Source organism: Eumetopias jubatus, unplaced genomic scaffold (genome assembly GCF_037043125.1).
Source record: "Eumetopias jubatus isolate StellerSeaLion01/CBP00866 unplaced genomic scaffold, mEumJub1_p1.0 scaffold_13, whole genome shotgun sequence".
NCBI lineage: Eukaryota > Metazoa > Chordata > Mammalia > Carnivora > Otariidae > Eumetopias > Eumetopias jubatus.
Window position 1 is genome coordinate 18,810,470 of NW_028274819.1, and position 24,734 is coordinate 18,835,203.

At 39.8% G+C, this 24,734-nt stretch overlaps 1 protein-coding gene, 1 non-coding gene and 1 pseudogene across 2 annotated transcripts in view; 1 reads left to right on the top strand and 2 right to left on the bottom strand.

The window, feature by feature from the left end:
- Positions 1-24,734, bottom strand: part of HSD17B12 (hydroxysteroid 17-beta dehydrogenase 12) — a 166,734-nt gene that overhangs the window by 20,309 nt on the left and 121,691 nt on the right. The window contains exons 5-7 of the mRNA XM_028111182.2: positions 23,243-23,307; positions 22,331-22,375; positions 6,419-6,453 (exon numbers count right to left, since the gene is read on the bottom strand). Of these exons, the coding sequence (XP_027966983.1) occupies positions 6,419-6,453; positions 22,331-22,375; positions 23,243-23,307 (145 nt within the window). The remainder of the gene's footprint in view (positions 1-6,418; positions 6,454-22,330; positions 22,376-23,242; positions 23,308-24,734) is intronic.
- On the top strand, positions 303-1,270 carry LOC114215275 (non-selective voltage-gated ion channel VDAC1 pseudogene; annotated as a pseudogene).
- Positions 10,949-11,052, bottom strand: LOC114215451 (U6 spliceosomal RNA). The gene has a single exon (XR_003610570.2). It is a non-coding gene; the product is annotated as a U6 spliceosomal RNA (small nuclear RNA).

Sequence of the window (24,734 nt, forward strand, 5' to 3'; positions counted from 1 at the left end):
GTTTACCCCTTGAGGCAACTAAGATCTTTGTTTCTCAAATATTCTACCCCAATTCAAATTTCTAGGAGGTAGAGTTAGTTGGAATTAGTGAAAAGTCAGAATTTGAGGGAACGTTATTCAAACAAAGTATTTGTACTCGAGAATACATTAAACAAACCCAAGACCAACAAAGTCTAAAGCAAGAACGCACTAGACCTGAGGAAATAAAAGGAGAGCATTTATAATTGTATCATAATGACAACAGAGAAACACCTGTACTACAAAAACTCTGTGCCAACAAGAAGCACACATATTTGGTTCCTCTCGCTGCAGCCCGCGCGGTAGCAGCCGCTGAGCCTGCCGCCACCGCCCCTGAGCAGAAGATGGCTGTGCCTCCCACGTATGCTGATCTTGGCTAATCTGCCAGGGATGTCTTCACCAAGGGTTATGGATTTGGCTTAATAAAACTTGACTTGAAAACAAAATCTGAGAATGGACTGGAATTTACGAGCTCAGGTTCAGCCAACACTGAGACCACCAAAGTGATGGGCAGTCTGGAAACCAAGTACAGATGGACCGAATATGGTCTGACATGTACAGAGAAATGGAACACTGACAACACACTAGGCACAGAGATCACTGTGGAAGATCAGCTTGCACGTGGACTAAAGCTGACCTTTGATTCATCCTTCTCACCAAACACAGGGAAAAAAAATGCTAAAATCAAGACAAGGTATAAGCGGGAGCACATCAACCTGGGCTGTGACGTGGATTTTGACATTGCCGGTCCTTCAGTCCAGGGTGCTGTGGTGCTGGAATATGAAGGCTGGCTGGCTGGCTACCAGATGAATTTTGAGACTGCAAAGTCTCGAGGGACCCAGAGCAACTTTGCGGTTGGCTACAAGACTGACGAATTCCAGCTCCACACTAATGTAAACGATGGGACAGAATTTGGTGGCTCCATTTATCAAAAGGTGAACAAGAAGTTAGAGACCGCTGTCAATCTGGCCTGGACAGCAGGAAACAGTAACACTCGCTTTGGAATAGCAGCCAAGTATCAGATCGACCCTGACGCCTGCTTCTCGGCTAAAGTGAACAACTCCAGCCTGATAGGTTTAGGATACACTCAGACCCTAAAGCCAGGTATCAAACTGACCCTATCCACTCCGCTGGATGGCAAGAATGTCAATGCTGGCGGCCACAAGCTTGGTCTAGGACTGGAATTTCAGGCATAAATGAATACTGTACAGTCATTTAATTTTAAACTATTTTGAGCCTAGCTACCTTCAGAATTTAGCTACCTTCAGAATTTAGTGTACCTTTTCATGTTGTATGTCTGGGATGCAAGTATTGCTAAGTATCATGTTAGACCTCCAGGTTAAAGATGATTCAGCTTTAAGGTGTTACCCTTTCAGAGGTACAGAAGAAACCCAAGTCCATGAAAAGTTCTTTCAGCTGTAGACTTGGGGGGAGCTTGGTGGCCCCTCCAGAGAGTTCAGGTTTCTTTTTTATCTAGAAATGGCTGCAAATGGAAGCTGATAATTTATAGGCACTTTGTTAATTGGTATGGAGTACATGAATGAAATTATGACTTCCTGAGAATTGAACTGGGTTTCCTACCTGAAGGAAGGAGAGACTCACTGATGGTGTGTATAAACCCATCTGAAAGAGACTTTTTTAGACAGATTTTCCTGACCTGTTTCCACCCCAGTCCATCACCTCTTTTACAACAAAAGTAGTCTGCAGGCTGTGGTAGCTGTTTCTTTTGTCCCATTTTGGGGTAGAGAAGATGGATGTGATGAAGCCACTAATTCAGGACTTAATTCCCTCTCATGTTGTGGTTTTCTGCCCCTGCACCAGAGTATGAAATAGCTTCTAAAAGTCCCAGCTCTGAGCTGGGAAGAGTCTCTGTGACTGTAATCACATTGTGACAACACTCGGAATCTAAATTGGACTTGTTCTAGTCTTGCCACTTGGTTTATTTTTTAGCCGTTTAATGGGTACATTTTAGAGTCTTCCATTTTGTGTGGAATTAGATCCTCCCCTTCAAATGCTGTAATTAACATCACTTAAAGTAAAACTTGAATAAAATATTGAAACCTCAAAAAAAAAAAAGCACACATATTTGTCTAGCAAAAACCTTTCTCCCACTCCCACACACACAACAGCACAGAATTCTCTTTCTCTCCAAGGATAATAATATTCAACTTAGTTTTGTCTGAATCATAAACAACACGCTGGTGGAACTGTCTTAATCCTTGTACTGTATACAGTATCTATTCTTCATGTAGAGATGGGAATGAACATTTGGGACTGTGAGGCACAAAGGACTCGTCTTTAAAATCAACTACTTTGTCTGGCTCTAATCCTCCATCTAAGCGGAATTAGTGACGTCAAACCAGTTTCCATGGCAGAGCCAGACTCATGACAGCTGTTATATCAAGCAGAAGGACAAAATGGGCTGCACTTAATTGCACACGAAAACAAACATAAAACCGAACCTTAGTTAATCTCTCATTTTTCCGGGGACTTGGGGAATAATTCTAAGATTGGAAGGTACATTAACAATATTTGCCGAAGTTCCATAATGAAGACTCATGTTGCTCATACTTCAGCACACTTCCCAGCCTGTTATGACAAATATCCAAATAAACAAGTCAAGTAATATTTTCTGTGATAGAACATTCTTAATTCATCACACTGCTTACTTGCTAACAGCCACACCATGGTGTCTCAGTGGTACAAATTATTGAGGATCTACCAGAACTAAAATACTGCAAAAACAAAGCAGAAGACATTACTGCTGATAAGGAAGCACCTTTTCATAGAAACATATTCTCTTCAATTACTAGCCCTCTTACAAGCCAAACATTAAACTCATCCAACCCTATAAAATTCAGTATCTGGTATTTATAGTTTCCTGTAGCTATGCTTTCTGGTAGAATTCCCTCAGACCTGTGGAAACCCCATCCTGACACTTTCCTTAATTGTCACCTGGATAAAAAAATTGCCAGGCCTTTATTTTCCCATAAATGCCCTTGCTATTCCATCAGACTGCTGCAGTATCCTTGTCACAGCTCTGTAAAAATACTATTGTCATAAAGGAAGTGATAGGTCTCCTTTGAATAAGTCACTGATTTCTGCCTTCCTCGGGAACCTCAGCACTGCCCCGTGATGCCGGGGAGGGAGATGGGGAGGTGTAAGCGCTCCTGTGAAGGACTGGAACACAGGGTCAACTCCGATGTGGGCAGCTAACTGTATACAGAGTTTGATGGCAGATAAGGGAGGTTGTGCAGAAAACACTCCATGATGATTTTTCCTATTTCCATTTCTTATCAGAGAGTGCATAAGTGGGTTCCTGGAGGGTCATTACTTTTTTTTTTTTAAGCTTAAATATAACACTGAAATTGGTACAGACAATTCTCTAACAGACTCTCAAGAAGACTGAGAAACGTATCAAACATAGTTCTATGTCAGAAAAGAATCCTGGAACAGAGTGGTCAGACATATAATTAGAACCAGCAATCCAAATACATTATACAAATCCTGCTTTGCTGAAGGAAGTTTGCAAACATTTCCCACATGAAAGAGAACTGCCTGCCCTAAAACACCATAACATGTCATAATTCCACCTTAAGCAATACAGTATGAAAGGGGCTATTTTTAGCTTTTCCACGGTTGTTATGGCAACCACCTCCTGGCTCCAGCTGTACACAATGTTTATAATTCCAGAGAAGTGGAAAGAGCAAGTTTTCTCTATAATGTAATTATGCACTTTCAACTTCTGTGGCAATAATACCTTAGTTTAATTATAGATACTTGTTTAGTGATAGTTGGCTTTAGGCTACCGTTCTAGAGGGTTTAGAAAATCTCATACATCAGAGGTAGAATCAGTGAAAGGGGAAAAACAACAACAACAACAAAGGATCTTTATAAAGGACTCTGCTTGACTCAATGGAAATACGACTCCTATGGAAACCAACCATAGAAAATATGCCATTTAAGGACGGTATAAAGGGCAGGCTATAATAAAATCACTTATCATGTGTAAGGAAGAAGGCTTTCAGATGATCGGTTACAGTGTTTCCTCTCCTCTTGGGCACACAGCTAACGACATTTCTGGCCTCCTGTGCAGTTAGTGGTAGCGACTGAGCTCTGGACAACGGGCTGTTGGCAGAAGTGATGTATACCACTTCCAGGCCTGGCCCATGACACCTCCCATAAAATCATCCTTATTCTCTCTTCCCTCCTGCTAGCTGGATGCAGAAAACGCAGCGGGGAGTTGCGAGGTCCAAGGGGAGAACAGCCCCTACCTGGAAGGGGCCTGAGATCCCTGAATGACTGGGCATAGCACAGTCCTGACCACTGGCCCGCACTGGCTGTGCATCAGGAGGAAAAGGGTCAACCTTTAGAGTGCTAAGCCACAGAGATCTTGGGATGGTCTCTTAGAGCAGTTAGCTTACCTTAATTAATACAACTAGTAACTCTTAACTCGAGCGGACTTCGCTGTTCCCTTTCCTAACCAAAAGTACGGATTCGTAAAGTCCACTTATATTTCTTACTAGTTCTTAGCAAGTGCCACAATCACCCTCATGGTGTCAGTTTCAGTCCATAGCCTATGATGGCTTTTCACCAGATCATTTCTCAACTTTAGTTTAAAATCAACTTGATTTCCTAAAGGCAAAGATCCAGTTCATCTTCTGTATACCCCATGATAAACTCTACTCAGTGAGTGCCGGCTGAATGAATGGATCCTCTTCTTGGCATTGTTTTTATCTAATGCTCCAGCTAGAACTGAGATCATGGCTGCTAGGTCTCTAAATATAGGAGTGAAGTTCCTGGCACCCTATGTCTGTATCATTTACTAATTATGAAGCTTCATGGCACTCAATCTCTTTGGGACTCACTTTCTATCAAAAGGGGGGGGCTGGTTTCAATTAAAGTACTAACATTCCATGACTATTTAAATCCATTATGATCTGCAAGATTACTTCACAACTGTCATCTCTTTCGATATGGTTTTCACCAACCACTTAAAAATTCCTTTTCCAACATTTCTGTGGTTTATAAGTATTTTGTTTTTAATGGATGGACTTACTGTCCTGAATTAGTACAAGTCACTGGCAGATATCAAAACTGGATTAAGATGATGGCCAAAATTTCATCCCTCCTGGATTCTACCCTGTTAGCCCCAATTCTCTGTAATCTCTTAGGGTTCTGTCTGGTTAGACCACTGTCTGTTCACTTCCATATCTGACCATCAGGGGCACACTCCCACTATCAACCAACACGAAGCAGTCTGAGGGTTTAAAGGGAAATTTTACTAAAGGAACTGAAATATACCAAACTTCATATAAAATGGAATTACAAACAAAAACTGCGAAGAAGCAGTTTCTCCACAAGTCTCTGTAGATGCCAAACAAAATGGATTTCTAACCTCGTTTCCTCCTCCGTTACAATGGTGGAAGGCTATCAAAGATAAATGAGTTAGCACACATCAAGTCCTCAATACAACACTTGGCACGTAATAGGTTCTCAATAAACATTAGCTGTCAACCCTGCCCGAAGCTGGTCATAGAGGTTTCTTCACAGAAGTAGGGTCTTTGGGCTCTGCCCTTTCCGAAGCTGTGATTCCTTTGGATCTCTTCCAAACTCAAAGCTGTTTTGCAGAGGAAGGATGACTGTGAAGCCCTAAATTTAGCAAACGATCAAGCTAGCTCAAGATGCAAGCCCAGATCTTTTCAACAGGTTTCTTTTGAAAGCCTAGACATCATTCAGGCTTTTCCAAGGGAGAAACAGAGCTTAATTACAATTTTACACTTCATGCTATTTCAAGAAGAAACTCTACGACACATTTCTCAATGAAAATGAAGACATCCAGCATATATCCTAGTGGAACCCAACTCAAATCAGAACACAAAGGGGGTTCCACGGTGTGGGTTTCTGCTCTAAGAGTGGGTCTGACATCTTACAACCATTTTATATATAACATGCCTAAGTTCCTCATATATCCATTCACCCATTAAGAACTAAACAACTAGAAGATGGGGTCTTGCTTTGTGAAACTCCACTGATTTTAGTTCTGAGAGCATATAGCTTTAAGAAGGCATTCCCAGGAATACCCCAGGAACTCTATTTGCCCCCTCAGAATAGCAGGCAATTGAGTTGGTGATGGTGACTCAGGCAGACTTTTTAATCCTGATCTAAAGGAACCACCACAACCCTGGAGAGGGAAATAAAAAGGGAATCGAGTGGAAAGGCCTCCACCACCGGATGATTCATGCTCCACTATGTGACTTGCCAGGCACATTACTCTGTTGCTAAGACATGGAGGACAGGTTCATTAGTCACTTCAATGAATTTCACAAAGAAAGGATTCTCCCTATAAATAATCATGAGCTCTGTGTCTCTAGTGTTTGTGTGTGAGCTCGTGACTCACCTTTCCACCATACCGGGCAGCACCAATCGTGTCATCTGCAAAAGAGAAAACAAAACATTCGTGATGGCTGAGGATACGGGTAACAGATAGAGTGGAGAGAAGCCACCCACTCAAAACAGAAGGGAATCACGAAACCACTCACCACTCTACAGACAGCACTTTATTTTATATACTCTATATAATTTGGCTGTGTCAAGAGTGCATAAAAAGGAATCAGATGAAATCACTGGAAGTAACACTGGAAATACTTTCAGTAAACTTGGCTAAAAGTGGCCTTGCCTGAAATGTAATACTGGCACAGAGATTTTCAAATAATTAAGGACTTAGAGTGAGCTCTAGTCTCCCAAAATGTACTCCTGGAAAGGGACATACATTATTAAAAGAAATATCTGTGAACCAAGATTACTTAAAATTTCTAATCTTAAGTGCTCAAACGATCTTTTCCTATCAAAAAAGCCTTTAGAAGAATGCCCTAAAGTGACAGGTTGGCAAATGTTAAGTGTATCTTCACATTTCATTTCCCTTGTTGGTCTAGCTGGCTGTGAGTAAAACCCATCCTTAAAGAAAGTTAAGGTTATCTGTGATCTCTCAAAACCAACAACAAAGAAAAATGACACCTGCATTTTCAAAGGGCCTTGTAATTGTTGATTAAATACATATAATAGAAGGCGCCTGGGTGGCTCAGTGGGTTAAGCGTCTGCCTTCAGCTCAGGTCATGATCCCCAGGTCCTAGAATCGAGCCCCACGTTGGGCTCCCCGCTCAGTGGGGAGTCTGCTTCTCCCTCTCCCTCTGCTCCCCTGTTCCTGCTCTCTCTTGCTATCTCAAAATAAATAACATCTTTAAAAAAGTACATATAATATGATGAGAGAGTCTACTTCTAAACTCTGTTTTAAGATATTATTAACTAAGAAAAGTTAAGACATCCACTGGCTTAGTCAAGGCCACGTCTTAGTTAAGTACTGAGGTTAGAACATGAATTCTTGATTTGCAGGTATCATCAATTTTCTAAGAAGCAAATTCTGCCTTGTCACAGAAAAGTTGGCATGCATGCCAAACATAGGAATTTTAAGTGTTTTATCTTGAATACTACCATGTCTTAATGAAAACAGTACTCTGATGAGAAAATAAATTTTTTTCCTAGAAATATTTTGGAGAAAGAAAATGTATTCAGCTTTACCAAGGTAAAATCTGATATGCAGCATTCCCAACCCAGATGTCAAGCCAGGAGCTGCTGCATATACTTTTCCAGGATAACAAGTTCAAACTGACACTGCATCATGAAAGGTAGACTGACACACTGTCAACTTCGAAACAGACAAAGAAGTGTCTTCAAAGCCCGGGGGAATCATGTCGACAGAAGTTTCTGGATTTGGCCGAATCTTCTGGCCAGATTAAAAAAAAAAAAAAAGAAATCCTGAGAAAGAGTTTCGCCTAAAGCATTCCATATCTCCTTCCTTCTTACATACAAGTTTACATTTTTCATATTAAAGTCGTCTTCACAGAATGAGGGGCATGTGCTCTCTACGTTCTGTAGCACAAGATGTGATCGGAAGTTACACATGCAATTTCTTGGTCATGGCCTTAAAGGAGATAAAAACACATGTCCTCCTCCTGGTCCCCGAGAAATGTGGTGGAAGGAGCTAAAACAACCTGCTTAAACCCCAAGATGAGAGCTGTGCGATAATGGGGGCAGAGCAACAAGATAAAGACAGGGGAACTACTATGCCAAACCTTGATTACCTACCCAGCTTTTTATCTGAGAGAAAAATACATTTCTATTTTAAGCCACTGCTAGGTCTCTGTTACAGCAGCCAAACCACGACTCTTAACTAATAAAATCAACCATCTGTGTTGACAAAAACCAAGCGATGGTAACATTTTAAGACTTAAAGATGAAATAATCCCCAAAGCAAACTCAATCAGAGATGATGCTGACAACTCATGTGGCTTCGGTATTTTACAATTTTTACAACATGGTCCTGTTTATTCTCTTTTCTAGGTTTGCTGACCCAATTCAGGATACACCCACAGGGCCTCAAACCAAACCAGATGGAGCCAAGTCAGAGAAAAAGCTGATTTCAGAGCTGATCCTTTCAACACTGTAGTTACCTCCTCCCTTTTCAGATTAAGTAACTCTAATTTAAACTTGCTTACACGTTTCCTAAGATGTGCCTTTTTATGGGAACACACAATAATTGCTCAATATATAGCCACTGAATGTTCAGGCAAGGATGGGACACAGTCAGGTCCAAGTTCAAATCCCAGCCCTTCCACTTACTGGTGCTATGACCTCAAGTTACTTCCTTCTCTGCAGAGTACGTATGGACTAAATAAAGAAGGCATCTACATTACGGGTTATTCTATTCTGAATCTCAAATGAGGTCATGTATACAATGGACCCAGCACAGAGCTCATCACACAGCAAGCCTCTGAAGAGAAACTGGCGTACCTCATTGCCAGCATGCACTATTCTTTCAGCATGCAGTGCCACTATGTATGTAGGCCTCCTTTAAGCATGTCGTGTCCGACACAGTTTAGAGCCAAAAATAATGACAAAGTTTGAGGTCATCAAGTTCAATCCCCAACACAAGTTTCTGGATAGTTCCATCAATATTGAAAAATACCTCAGTTGGGATGCTCTTGGGGTCATGGAATTATTCTAAAATTGGATTTAGTGATGATTATACAACTCTGAATTTGTTTACCATTTAATTATATAAAGTGGATGATTTTTATGGTTTATAAATTATCCTTCAATGAAGTTAATTTTTTAAATATTTTTAAAGATTTTATTTATTTATTTGAGAGAGAGAAAGAGAAAGAGAGATCATGGGCAGGGTGAGAGGCAAAGGGAGAAGCCAACTCCCTGCTGAGCAGAGAGCCTGGAGCAGAGCTCAATCCCAGGATCCTGGGATCATGAACTGAGCCAAAGTCAGATGCTTAACCCACTGAGCTACCCAGGCGCCCTGAATGAAGTTTTAAAAAAAATCTTAATAATCATATGAATAAGTTAAAGAACTGGAATCACAAAATACAGTGGATGTTACTTTATCAAACCCAGGAGAAAAAAGAACTCTCAAAATGTTCTATGCATATCAACTTATGGCCAGAGCAACATGAAGTAATAAAGAGACATTCTTCTGTTTTATCGAGACCATGTTATGTACTCAAACCTAGGCTGGCTGATAGGAGCTCACTACCTAGCCGGAGAACAGATGTACATACAAACAAATCATTATAAGACATATTAGGAGTGGTACAATAGAGGTAAGAACAGAGGGCACTAATACTTCGGAGAAAAACTAGTTATGTCTGGGGAGTCAGGTCTAGAGCTTCACAGATTATGTTTCAGTTAAGTTCTGAGAGAATAAACAGGAATTCATCAGGCGGAAAAAATATTCTAGTAGAAGGAATAGAATACAAAAAGGCAAACAGCTGCAAGAAACTACAATGTATGCCATAGAAGTGATGCACTTACAAAAACCTTTTATTGAACGGAGCTTATATAGAAATTCATGTGCATCCTGTTACATATGTCATGCAATCTGCGTATCATACATCACGGGCAGTTTCCCATGCTAGCACAAACAGACGTACTTCAGGCATATTAACTGTTGTAGAGTATTTTATTGTAAGGATATATTATATGCATTCCTAGCAAAATCTGAAAACATTTTTTATTTAGCAAATTTCCTCAGGGGACCATAATGGTTAGCTAATGTAAGAGGTCCCCAAGCACTCCATGGAGAGAAGTGATCATTCAGTCCTCCAAGTCCTGAGACCACCAGAAACAGGGTAAAAAGACTGATGATAAACACGTTCTTGCCCAATGGCAGGGATGTGTGCCTGTACGCGCGCATGCACGCGCGTGTGTGTGCATGCATCTATACCAGGAAATGAGACTCATTAACTGAAGGGTAGCTAACTCTTCAGTTCGCTGGGGTAGCCACTGACTGTTTGGCCCTCTTACACAAAAGGAAAGAAACGATGGGATTTGTAGGCAGCGATCAACCTGGAAAACTCCCAGGAAAGTCTACAAAATCTGTTGATGGATTCTTTTATTCTGACCAGGGATCTCAGAACTATATGACTATTATTAACAGTTGTGCAGAGTTGTAAAGTTCAATTCAGATTTTTTTCCAAGACATAAATTTATACTCCTAAATATAATCCAGTAAGAAATATCACTTTAGCTGGGATATTGAAGAAATATAAATGCATGCATGGGAGCTATTTTTTCCCTTACACTGTGTGCATGTCATACATTAAATGTTTCCTTTCTGAATGGCAAAAAATTATCCACGATCAGAGACAAAATAAAACCCCATAAAACAGAATCTTACTTATAGCTAAACATTAAATATTTTCTGGATGGTCTTCGATGTATGGACATGTTCAAAATATATCCTTCCCCTCCCAGTTTAAGTAAGATATAAGTGACATATAACATTGTGTTAGTTTACGCTGTGCAGCATAATAATATGATGTATGTATATACCGCAAAAGGATTACCACAATAAGCTAACATCAAAATTATGGAAAGCTGCATGCATTTCTGGGTCATCTTTGCATATGGGCCATGCTACTCTCCATTATCATTCCGATTTTAGTATATGTGCTACCGAAGCAGCACCAAAATTTATCCTTTATACATACGAATTAAAACTCAAGTTTAGGGGCACCTGGGTGGCTCAGTCAACTGAACGTCTAACTCTTAATTTCGGCTCAGGTCATGATCTCACGCTTGTGGCATCGAGCCCCACGCCAGACTCCACACTCAGCGTGGAGTCTGCTTCTCCCTCTCCCTCTGCTCCTCCCCCTTCTTGCACACGCATGCTTCCCCACTCGCTCTTGCTCTCTTAAATAATCTTTAAAAAAAAAAACAACAACTCAAGAAGTTTAAGTAACTTAACACAAAGAGGAAGAAGCAGTGTCTTTGATGCCTAGCTATTAAAGGGCCAGAAATACTTGCCAGATGCCCAATGACCAAATAATCCATCAAGTCCTCTCATGAAAAATTTAAATTCTTTTGCATTGTTCATTTGCTTCTCCTTTAAAATTCTGGCTCTAAACTATTTCTCCTTGCCAAAGAATGGAACATCTTCTTTGATCTGTCAAATAATAACACTGAAAAGTTAACTTGAAATCTGCATGCTTTTATAAACCTGATTAACGTCTTCATCTATACTTAAATTCTCTTTTCTCCCAATCAGATTATAAGTCATCATAAATTCGGCTTCAAGCCTTCTTTGTTTGTGTATGTGTATACAAATAATTCTTAAAATTCTATGCATAAGCAAAAAAAAATTCTATGCATACGCAGAGAGGCTTCACTATGTTCACATCAAATTAAATTCTCTTTGACATCAAGTTTTACATAGGATATTTTAACTAAGCTATTAGTTTCATTTTACTTTGTATGCATCGACTGGTATCTTGATATCTGGTTATTTATACCATATACCAAGCGTTTCTGTGAAATTTCACTATCTATCTGAACTCCATTTCACAGCTCACAAGCTGTTTCTGGAGTTAACTCAATATGCTAATTTTAGGCCATCCGCAGGTGATAATTGCTGTACCAGGAAATTTTTTGCTCCTCTTAAGATACTGCTAAAATAAGGTTACCATAACTTGTAAGTTCAGTGGCTAAGAATATTAGAAAAGTAGCAGTAAGCATGATTTCTAGACTTGTTTTCTTCCGTGTTGAAGTTGTTTCCAAAAGTGTACAGCAAACACTTTGAATTTAATTCTTTCCTAAAAAGTGATAAAAGTTGCTGCAGTAGTCTCTCTCCAACGAGAGCTTCAAATCTTTACAGAAAAAAAGCAAGTATTTCCTACTTATATTTTAGTGACACTTTCATCAATCCTCACCACAAAAAAGTTCTAGAAGCCTAAAACCAAAGGGAGAAAGGTCAATATAATATTATATTGCACCTATATATTGCATCACTTTGTATGCAAGCTGGCCATAGCGTATACAAATATACCAAAATAAGTGAAAGTCTTTAGCAATAACAGCTCAATTTGGAATTCTTTCTGGGGATACCACATATTCAATTTCAAGAGTGAAGTATTTACTGGTATTTATTACCACAGCTGTATATATTCTGGCTGGAAAATAAATAAGAGGCTGATTTAGCTCATTAAAAAAAAAATCAAATCAGTATTATTAGATCATTTAGCTGAGATACCAGACTTAAAAATGCAGTGGCTGGCCTAAAAAAAAAAATCTCTGAAAATGTTATATTAAAATGTAACCATCTTAGTATTCTTAAGTATTTCTCACATTTTTTGGGCAATTATTTGCACTGTTTTTGTAATTAGAAAAGCCCCTACAAATAATGTTATTTCTAAAAGAAATTAACATGAATAATTTTTTTTTCTCTTTTACTTCTCTGATATCAGTAGTCAAGAGCTCATAGAAGGAATTTTATTTTATACCCAAAAGCCAATTTAGGCTTCCCTGCATTTTAGTTTATTATGAAAACTTGTCCAAGCAAATTACACAAATTATGCAAATTGTTTTACATGCAAGTGATTTATTTTTATAAGCAAATTATTTTTGTATCACATAACCTCTGGCATTTGGTCAGTTTCTGTAAAGAATAAGACAAAGAAAACAGTACTGTATTATGCTCAAGAAGACAAACAAAAACCCAAATGGAAAGATTAAAATTCAAGGTCACTTAGTACAATAAGGAAACAAATATTGTCACCTACATCACCATTATATATAAATAGAATTTAAAGTGTAACAACTTAACCCTAGATCTGGGCAAAGCCCCAAGAATCCAGGCTATTCATATAAATAATTAGGTCATCACAAATCATCTCTTTGTCCACATCTGCCCTGCCTTCTAGCCCAGAGAAACCTGCGTGGAGTAAACAGGATCTGAATTCAAGCAACTGAAACATGAACTCATTCGAATTAGAAGGAAATAGATACAAATGCCTTAAATAAGCTTTCAGTTGGAATCATTAACAATAATTTGAAAAATCATAGTCTGGTAGTGAAAAGAATTACATAAAATAACAATGATGTTACACCATGCCTGTTTGGGAGAAATTAGAGGGTGAATCATTGGAAGTCATGCTGGAATGGCACCGCACACATTTCCTTTAGAAACTGTGTAATTTGAGCTCCGTGGTACTGAGAATACAACATCCTTAGGAATTCTTAGAATGTCACCTGTATGGCTAAAGGAGTACTTACTGTGTGGGGGGTAAAAAGCTTAATTAGGTAAAAATTTTCGAGTGCACTGAGATCTCCAAGTATTATTTCATTTTCCTCTTTAATAATGTTTTAAGTACGTGGAAGTTAAGAGCCCTCCTTACCATTGCCTCCCCCCATTTTACTTAATCTGAAATTCAACCCCATACCATAAAAAAAGTTTTTCCTTTTGTAATAAATTGCTTTGATATATGTTAAAATAATTGAACTGAAGAAAAGTAAAAGAACTTTCCAGAACAGAGAGGACTGCATGCCAATGGATAATAATGAATCTAAAGCCATAATCTATAACTCTAAACAAAAATTAAAAAACACATATACCACCGTACACCGCTTTCCACGTTTAGCAATATTATGATATGCTAAGAGTTTCCATTACTTAATAAATTTTCCCCCCAAATAAGCTGACTTCTCAAAAAGTGACAGGTTTTAGGAGGAGAAAATAATTTCTAAATTTCTCAAAGAGATTTTTACATTTTCACCCATATATAAGGCATTTCTCCTATAAACTAGCTTTGCTTTGAGCTGGGAAGAACCTCAGAACCAATCTACAACCACTCACTCATTTTTCACAGATGAAAGCTATGCAAAGAGTGGTTGTTATGCCGTCTGGCAAACCCATCATTTTGTAGTTATGCCTGAGGCAGCCCTGTTACTATGAGACCCTAAGGGCTAAATGTACCCAATTATTTGGAAATTTTTAGGAGCATAATGATAGCGGCTTTCAAAATGGATTAAAAGACTCTCGAGACTAACTTGGAACGTCTTCATCTAGAAAAGCCTCAGGTGGGGGCCAGGGTTGAAGGTCATACTCTCCCTTCCCACAATTTATTAACTTCCCAGTGTTGTTAACTTAAATTCTTGCGGCAGCGGGGAGGAATACATTTCTTAGCATAATCCCTAAATTAAATACAATTAGAAGGATGAACAGAGTCTTCTAGATTTCCAAATTATTAGAGGGCTCCCTCTACTGGTACCGTATCACATGCCAAAGGCAAATGCCAGTAAGAAAAAGGAAACCAATGCCTCTCCTGGGCTTTTCATCCATCCAAACATTTATTATCTATGCCATGGGCCGGGCATAGCATTACACACTTCTGGCTGAGCCACATACGATGAACACATAGTGGCAGGAGCAGGAAAAAAAATAGCTTTTCGAAAGCATGCAAAGCACTCTAAGTGCTTTGATTTCAGATAATCATAGGGACGGCAGAGACTGATTTAGTTAAAACCATTCTAATCCTTCAACTCCATCAAGCAGTTATTCAGTTTGAGTACACTGAATACCTGGAGTTACCCGCACAGGGGAATTCACACTCAAATGCCTGACAGGACTGGGTAGGTGACATAAAGGAGCACGGTGGGCCAGACCGCAGGGGTGAGTGGGACTGCAGTGAGCTGGAGAGGGCAGGCCTCTTTACTCAGCAGACTCACCTGCTCGCTCCTCTGCCCTGCCCACTTACTGGCATGCAGCAGTTAGGTCCGCGTTTCCTCATTTTCAGATCTTCCCCAGGAGAAGCTAGACGTTGGGTGTGGAATACCCCAATTCTGAAAACACTGCCTGAACCAACTGAAATACGTTGGTAGGGCACATGCAAGCCAGACTATTGGTTTGCAACCTCTGGCCTAGAATCAGAAGGGGAACTTACCTTTGGCCCCTTCCACTTCTGGGAGATCCAAAGACCACGAAGTTCTCACAATTTACTTGACTGTAAATATGAACGATGGATTTAATTCAGCCTTTTAGGGCCACATACAATAAGTGGGTTCCTTATTCCCAAAGAATGAGGATTTTCAGTTTTGTAATTAGTTCATTTATTTATTCAAAAGCATCTGTTGGGGGCGCTTGGGTGGCTCAGTTGGTTAAGTGTCTGCCTTCAGCTCAGGTTGTGATCCCAGGGTCCTGGGATCCAGCCCCGCATGGGGCTCCCTGCTCAGTGGGGAGCCTGCTTCTCCTTCTGTCTCTGCCTCTCTCTCTCTCTTTCTCGTGAATAAATAAATAAAATATAAAAACAAAACGAAAACAAAAATCATTTGTTGTATACCTGCCATAGGTGAGGCCCAGGGCTAGGGAACGGCAGAGAACAAAAAGAATGCGGTACCAGCACTCATGGGGCTTACAACCGGTAGAGAGGCACTACACTGAGAATGAACTGCTGAGTGAAGGAAAGACGTGCCGTGCGTGACGAAGCTCCGTGGCTGAGAGACCTGGTCGACTCTGGAAGGCTCCCCACCGGCCCCTAAGGACAGAACACTGTTAGTTGAGAACTGAAGGATGAGTAGCATGAGTCAAGTGGGAGACGGGGGAGCTTCCACGGAGAGCGAGCTGCCTGAGGGAATGCGAGGTTCAAGAGAGTGACGGGGCCGTGACCCGAATGCAGAGAAGTAGAGGGACACAGACCTGAGAGGAAACTGGAGAGGTGGGTAGCAGCCACGTCAGGTAGGTCTTTCCCTATAGGTCACATCAAGGAGTCGGGACTTGAGGACAAGAAGTCCTTGAAGGATCTTCCAGGAAAGTGACGTGACCTAATGTAAAATAACACTTCGGTTGGGGGACGGAGACTGGACTGGAGGGAGACAAGGTGCTGTAAAAAGGCTGGTTAGGCTGTTCCAGCAGTTCCCTCTGAAAAATTTAGGGGCTTCAAATTTGGAAGGAATCACAGGGCATGAAAAGAAGTGAGTTGACTTGCAGAATACTAAGGAGGGAGAACTAATTGGCCTTGATTGGGAGGTATGTGTGTCTATGTGTCTCTGTGTGATGTCATGCTTCCTGTCTCCACGCTAAATATCTCTGGTTCTTTTGGCCAATCCTCATAAGATGTGGTTTCAAGCCCCCACTTTGGTTGAACATCTAACGAAGGAAAAACTAAATTCTGATCCCTTGTTTAAGACTCCTCCCCAACCCCAAATAAAACAAACAAAACCAGTGTACTGCACTATAAGTGGAGGTTGTTAATAAATTTTACCTTGGGTCACACCCCCACTCACTTCCTTCCTTGCTCTAAAAGAGGTAATAGAGAAGGCTGGAATGTCCTCTCCATTTTGTCAGAATGGTAGCCTGCACATTTCCTGAGGGATTCAGGTATAGGCAGGGCCACTACCAATCATCCACCTTCACCGATACCAGTGGCAGCTTCAAGTTCCAGTACCATCAGAGGGAATAATGGTTTTCCCACCCTTAGATAAGAACTACAGGGAGACCATGGAACACTACATCCAAAACTAATGATGTAATGTATGGTGATTAATATAACAATAAAAATTAAAAAAAAAAACTACAGGGAGTTTAGGTGGTATTGCTTGGGTAGTGTTCATCTGAAAAGGAGTGAAGAGTCTATGGTATCTTGAGGTCCTAAAACTGTCATTAAAGGAATCTAAGAACCATCGGGCCTAGAGGAGAAAGGCAACTCCAAATTTGGCAGATGTTTAAATAAGTAATCTCAAATCCGAAACAAACAATGCAAGCAAGATCAGTTTTAGAACATGTCTTTGAAGTGGTGTGGAGCTCAACGTCCTGCCTGTCTGAAACCAGACTTGTATTTGTTTACCTGCCTCTGGGGTTGTGGGACTTCTCCCATTTCCCACTTTTTCTCCCATAGTAATCAATAGTTGTACAATAATTTCCTTTGCAAATTCTCAGTATTCTGAGATGGAAAGCCCTCCAGGCATAAAACCACAGCTATTTTAGAGGAGTCTGGGTCAATATCTGGAGGCTTAATTATCTCTAAACACCACCATTTCTGGTCTGAAGGTCACTGTTCTTGAGGAGAAATAAGACTTACTTCAGATTTTAGTCACAGAGCATCTGAAATCACAAGAAAAAAAGCCCTGGCTAGTAGGATCTCTCTTCCAGTTGATGGCTGATCCACCTGCCCTACTGGTCAACTGTAGAGAACTTCCACACTCCCCCTCTTCTCACGTTGGCACTTAACTGCTCAGCAGAGCACAAGAACGAGACGAAACTTAGCCCTGAAGGATTTGAGAGCAAAACTGTAAGGCAAGCAACAAGGCTTCTAAATACCGCTGGGGTTACTTTGACTAACAGCTTTATGTCTGATTAAGGGAAAGCCTCATTAAGCAAGTCTCAGACAATGGCCTGGGAAAGCCGAGCTGGACTGTATGATGACACATCAAGGGTCTATGGTCAAAACTATTTCTTCCCCAATACTCTTCTGGACCACTTACCACCACTTCATCTGGTGATGACCTATAATTTCTCTGATCAGGATATTTCACTTTTATTATTCCTCTGAGGAATGCAGAACTTATGGGACTTTTTATAATCATCTGACCTCCTAATACAGGAACACATGGACCAAGCCATAATCCTGGACCTGAAGGATCCAGGTCATTCAATGCTCGTAAAGTGGCACAGGATCTCCAACAAGAAGCTGGGGCCTTCCCCGGCAAACATCTCCAAATTAGGGGAACAAGCCCAAGGTCACAAGGGTGCACTGATTTCTCTGATCTTTCCTGGAATGCTTCTCGACCAGCCGGCCCCTATTGTGTGATTTGGTGAGGAAATAAAACTTGGGCCAGCACTGATGATAAGAGGCTGTTTTCTTTCTTGTATAAACCTTTTGCAATATGCGTGTTATGACATTAGGCAGCAGATACCCATGCCCTAGTTCTCCTGATGTCCAGTCACCATAAGATCTTCGAAGATCCTAGAGCCAGACCAATTTTCATCTTCTTTTAAGTTACCCCAGGGCTCCCAACAGAAGTTACATTTCTACAGAAAATGGAGCCCCAGCCCTGGCAACATAACACAGTCAACTGAAGCACAATTCATCAAAATACACCAGAGGACACATGGCAGCAGGACCGAAGGACACTAAACCTGGGAGCCTCATGCAGAAAACCTTATCAAGGTGAACGCCCTTTTTTCAGTACAATGAAAATAAACACAGAGACCACGAAACACACACACCATGTCACTCTGTCACTACACCCACCTTTCTAAAATGTACATCAGATCACACCTTATTTCTGCTCTAAGGCTTCCCAGGGCTCTCCATCCTCCTGAACCCAGCACCCAAACTCTTACACACGTGTCTCCTCACTCACCTTTTTGGCAGCTGGTTGGTCATCCACTGCACAGCCCTTGCCTCCCACTGCTTGAATCAAACATTCTCACCCCTCAACACTCACTGGTCAACTGTGGGACCGAGATGCCAACCCCACGGATCCTGTCTACAGCCCAACCAAGACCACCTGGCTGTCCTCTAGATGTTCTTAGTTCCACGATGAATCAAGCAAGAGTTTTGAACTGTTTTTCCACTAAAAGTGCACAGCACAAAGGTACAGGAAAACGCATGTTTACACTAAAGATAAATTAAAGGATGATTATTCAGCTTGATGTAGAAGTGTTTTAAATAGCAAACTCCCTTAGTGCTTTGTAAATGGGACTTGATGTGCAAATATCGGGCTTACATACAAAAATGTGAAGCCTATATATCCAGCTCCCCTAGAGGTGACACTTCCCACCAATACGGTTCACAGTATGAAATGATGAGACACGTTTAATCAGTCAGCATGCGTCCCCCCCACCTCATTGCATGGGAACAAATACATACGCCAACATGAAAAGAGAAAACGGAAGAGGAAGAATGAAGAAGTGGGAGAAGCATTTTGCCATCTGTCAAGATCTTAGGATTGGTGCCTCATTCTTATCTCCCTGTTGTTTTTGAGAACCCGAAGGGTACCTGCAGCGCTGTTGGATCTGTACCGCTTTATCTGCAATGCCTCCCTGCACTACTCATCTTCAAGCAGGGACATGAGGTGAGCGCCACCAGCACATCCTGCTCTGTGCTCAGAGGCCTGGAGGATGCTGTGTGTAGCCGAGGAGCACAGCAAGCCGACTGGTTCTCACAGGTCAAGGTCAAGACCCTGGCCTTTTATCATTAGTATTCTGTAGACTGCCAGCCAAAAAACGCATGCTTTGGGAGACAGAGGAGGCCAGGCTTTTACATTATAAAGGTATACAAACATGTAAGTACTGGGGCACCTGGGTGGCTCAGTTGGTTAAGCAACGATCCTGGAGTCCCGAGATCGAGTCCCACATTGAGCCCCGCATCGGGCCCCCCGCTCAGCAGGGAGTCTGCTTCTCCCTCTGATCCTCCTCCCTCTCATGCTCTCTGTCTTTCATTTTCTCTCTCTCAAATAAATAAAATCTTTAAAAAAAATGTAAGTACTGACAAGCAGGACATTACAGGAGAAAATACTAACATACCTAGAGTAAAAACGTGACACAGCTTATCTGACAGAGGAGTTAAATTTATAAGAAGACTAAATTTGTAGCTAATATCAACACTTCTATAAAATCAAATTTAAACACTTTAAACATAGTTTTTATCATTAACTCATTAAAATATATTATGAAATAATGTACATTGTTTTAACACCCATTATTTTTAGGCATTTGGCCAGATGTACCAGAAAAGATTATCAAAACAATAGTACACATCAGCCATTTCAAAAGGCAAAACCACAAAACAAATTATAGACCAGAATGTTAATTTTGATCAAAAAACTTTGCTTGCTAAAAAAAGAAGAAAAAAAAACAACTCACATTTTTACGAAAAATCTTTAGTAACATTCTTTAGGGCCCTTACTATGATTTGTGTCCTCTTCTAAGTGATTTGCCCATATTACCTTGTTCAATTCCCAAAACAACTCTGTGAGGTAAAGAGATTAACACCCTCAATTTACAGATGAAAACCTGAAGCACAGAGGGCAAGTAATTTGTTCAAGGCCATGCAACTAGTAAATTTGTAGACTGACTTAATTAACTTGAAACCTCACACAGATTATTGAAGAATGTTAACATTTATACAGGTGTGCCAAGGGAAATACCTTTAAAACTATACAAATATATTCATATCAACCATGTTTTAAAAGCATCCATTTTGTGTGGGGGTCTTGCTCCAAATCTACTCAAAGCTCCTCTTGTTGGTAGTTTACCTCACTTAAACTAAATCTTATGGTAGTACAAACCCTGGTTAAAAACAACAATGGAAAAGATACTGCGATTATTTCTTTTATAAAATTATTTGTCATATTACGATATAGTTCAGATGACGTGCCTTTTAAGTAGCAAGCTACCAAATGTTACATGGTATGCATACAGCCACAATGAAGCTTTTGTTCTGGTAGCTGATTTGTGTGGACCACCATAGTGCTAAAACTGTACAAAACCACATAAAAATTGAATTAACTAAGCACCTGAAAAGCAACATATATATTACTCAGGGAGAGGCACAGCCATACATGAAAAGTTGGACAAGGCATAAGATTTCAGGGTCCTTGCACTTGAAATCAAGCATGTAATAGATACGATTTCTCAGGACATGAAGACATAAGGAGAATTTTTCTTTAAACAGTCACAATAGAGCACAATACAGAAAAAGATCAAGACCGTGCCATAAAGTGAAAATTGGTAATTAAGTTCTTTTTTATATTTATCTGGTTAATTCTAATAGTTTTGAGGTAAATATTTTTTGATTTCCTTAAATAGAACATTTAAGAGTTACTGAAGATGGATTTGGCTTTTCTGTCAGTACAAGGGCTCCTTAGCTGTGGTTTCACTTTCCAAGGTTTCAAGTTACTCACAGTCAACAGAGGTCAACTGCAGTGTGGAAGCGGATGATCCTCCCTGTGACCTATATCGTTAAGAAGGTCAATAGCAGCCTAACACCAGGTCACTGCGCCTGCGTCTGTCCCCTCGCTTCATCTCATCGCATAGGCATTTTATCATCTCACAAGAAGGGTGAGTACAGTACAATCTGATATTTTGAGAGAGACAGACCACATTCACCTAACTTTTATTACTGTATATTGTTATGATTGTTCTATTTTATTATTATTGTTAATCTCTTACTGAGCCTAATTTATAAATTAAACTTTATCATAGGTATAGGAAAAAACATAGTATATATAGGGTTTAGTAGAATCTGTGGTTTCAGGCATCTACTGGAAGTCTCAGAACACATTCCCTGTGGATAAGGGGACTCCCGTATGTTCACATTTGAAGTATTTGATGTTGCCTGAGGTAATTTTTTCTGCTAGGCTAGAATGTATCATCAAGGTATGGTATCTTACTCTTAGTGACTGCTAACACATAAGGAAAAGTGGTGCTCAGATGCTCATATTTGCTACCTATTCCCTATTCTTCCTTTTAGCAATTAGCCATGGTGCCTTTTATAGGCACATACAAGTAACATGCCTACCAACTAGAAACCAGAATAATGTTTATGTGTGGCTAATAAACATCACTCTCTTTACCTGATAGCCCCATCCTACCGTACAATGCTTTACCACAACATTTAATTCATCCACTTACATGGTCACAGGGGATACGAAATGGAAATAATTTACCAGTGAAGATCTGTGTGTAGATGAACACTTTGTAAAAACCAATCTTTGGCCCAAGAGAGTTTGTGCAGTCCCAGGGCCTACCACACTGTTTGCATATGTTCAGTTGTTAAAAAGCAAAATTATACACTTGGTTGGTCTTCAGCTCTTTCTACTTCCCGAAGACATAAGGAAATAGACCCCCTTCACCTGGAATACATTATTTACATGGAAGTAGGAGCTGGCTGAAGTGAACAAACTGATCATGTGCTTTTAAACAGAATGAACCAAAAAAGGATGACGTATTTATAAAGAAGCTGCTTACCTTACAAACAGAAAGAACATTAATATTTATCAGATTCTTGATGGTCTGCAAAAGAAAATATTGATAATTTTATATACATATCATCATAGAAGTAACCATATTAGATATATATGCAAGTGATCTAGCGAACCACTGAACGTTTCCCCAGATAAAGAGTAGAGAACTGGAAAATGACAGGAGTCGGGGTAGAGAGGCAAATTTTATTTTACTCTCAGTGTTATAGTACTTTTCTACCAAAAGCAGCAATTCATGCTAATATGCAAAATTCAAGGTAGATGTATTAAGGAAAATCTGGAAGCGAAAGACACTAAAATAAATATGCTATTTATTTATTAAAATAAAATAAATCTAAAATAAATATGCTATTTTCTTTCTGCTAATATCGAAAGGAGAAATTACTGAATCTGAGATTCTCAACAGTTTTTTAAAATTCACATATTTCTTCAATGATACGCTTTTCTAATTTTTATTAAAGAATTATGCATGCCTCAAGAATATAGCTTTCATTCTGGTAGGTTTACTTGAATCAACCATATTGCTATATATTAACATATTTATGATCTCTAAACCGATGTTTAGAAACCTGATACTAAAAGCAAAGCTATTTTGATATAATAAAAATAGAACTAAGAGTAATACAATGAGTTATTATTGAACCTGGCACTATACTAATGAGGTTAAAATATTTTCTCATTCAGTCCTTCTAACATCCCTATGAAGTTGCCTACTTTATGGACACTAAACATGGTTGGGATCATGCCCAGGGTAACTCAGGGAACAAGCAGAAGAGCCAGAGTGTGAACCTCGGGCTGCTGGACTCCAGGGCTCACGGTGTGAACCATTATGCCACACAGCCTTGCCAATACTTGCATGCATTCTTTTTGTTACTTTACCATACAAAAAAAGACTTACGTTGTCCAAGTCAGGAACGTCCAAAAAGTATTCAGGATACTCATATGACATTCCCACATTGTTCACTGAAATAAGATGAGATCGTTAGTTGGCTGACATACTTTATTTTACAGATTTATTGAAACAATGAGATTAATAATATCAAAACAAAATGACACATACAAAGACATGAAATCCTATTTATGGCTGGAGTGCTCTTTCCCATACCTTTCCATCCAAAACCTATCATTATATGTCTAGTTCAAATGTCTTCTCCTTCATTAAGCCCTTCCTGTACCTACCAGCCAACCCCTGACAAAGGGACTTTTTATTTGCTTCAATTTCCATAGCCCCTTGGAGTGTGTGTACATTCTGCCTCTGTAATAGTTACCTGTAAATATTGTTTATCTCCTCTCTAGACTTACATTTTCATAATGTAGTAGAAAGAGCACTACAGTGGAGGTGACTAGAAACTGTAGTTTTACTAGAAATGGAAAGCATGTGACTTGGGATAAGTCACATCTGAGATGCATCTCAGTTTCTTCATCTCTAACATGAAAGTTTGTTTAATCATTCAACAAATATTTGCCATACACCTGTGTACAAGACACGCACTAGGAACTAGACACACCAGGAAGAAGAAGGCAGTTTCTGGCATCATGGAAAATACTATGTTGTAGGAAGAGAAAGGCACTGAAGAAAAAGAATTAAACAATTATGTCATTAAAAAATACAGAGTGCCACGGAAGCCTACTCCTCGAGTCTGACCTCATCCAGGAAGTGAGGGAAGGCTTCCTCGTGCAGGCAAAGAGAGTGGGCCAAACTATCTCCAGTGGTTCATCCTTACCAGATCATAAACCCTGAAACATCATGTTTTAGTCTTTCTGTATCTTCCCTCCTCAGTCACCTCACCTAAGGTTGGAACAATTGAAAAGCCAAGAAAAAATTTATATATAATTCGATATATGATTAATACTCAGATACCCTATGGTTCTCCCTAGCTCCAGAAAGACAAACCCAAAATAAGGAACATTTGCAGGAACCAAGAAAATACATAAAATATATTGGAATTTATTTTAACTAATAATGAAATGGATCATCTTCTCTTTCTACATTTACTCACCATAACAATCCTATGAGGTAGTTCCTATTATAATCTCCCTTCTACATAGTAGGAAACCAAAGTTCACAGCAGTTAAATAACTTGTCAAAGGTCATAGACCAAAGTAAGGCTGGGACTTCCACTCTGGAAATATGACTTCAGAGGCTAGACTCTTTACCACTACATTAAAGCTACCATATGCCTTCACCCAGTACTCAGTTCAGGAAAAAAAAAAAAAAATCAGTAATAATTGGATAATAAAGAGAAATCTGGTAGCAATGTTTAATAAAACTAAAGTATTAGAAGAGAAAGGTTTCAGTAGCAAAAAGATAATGAAATTATGATCAGTCTGCAAAACTTAGAAGGAGCTGCGCCAAATAAACCTGACAATAGTAACACTTTTTCACTAGA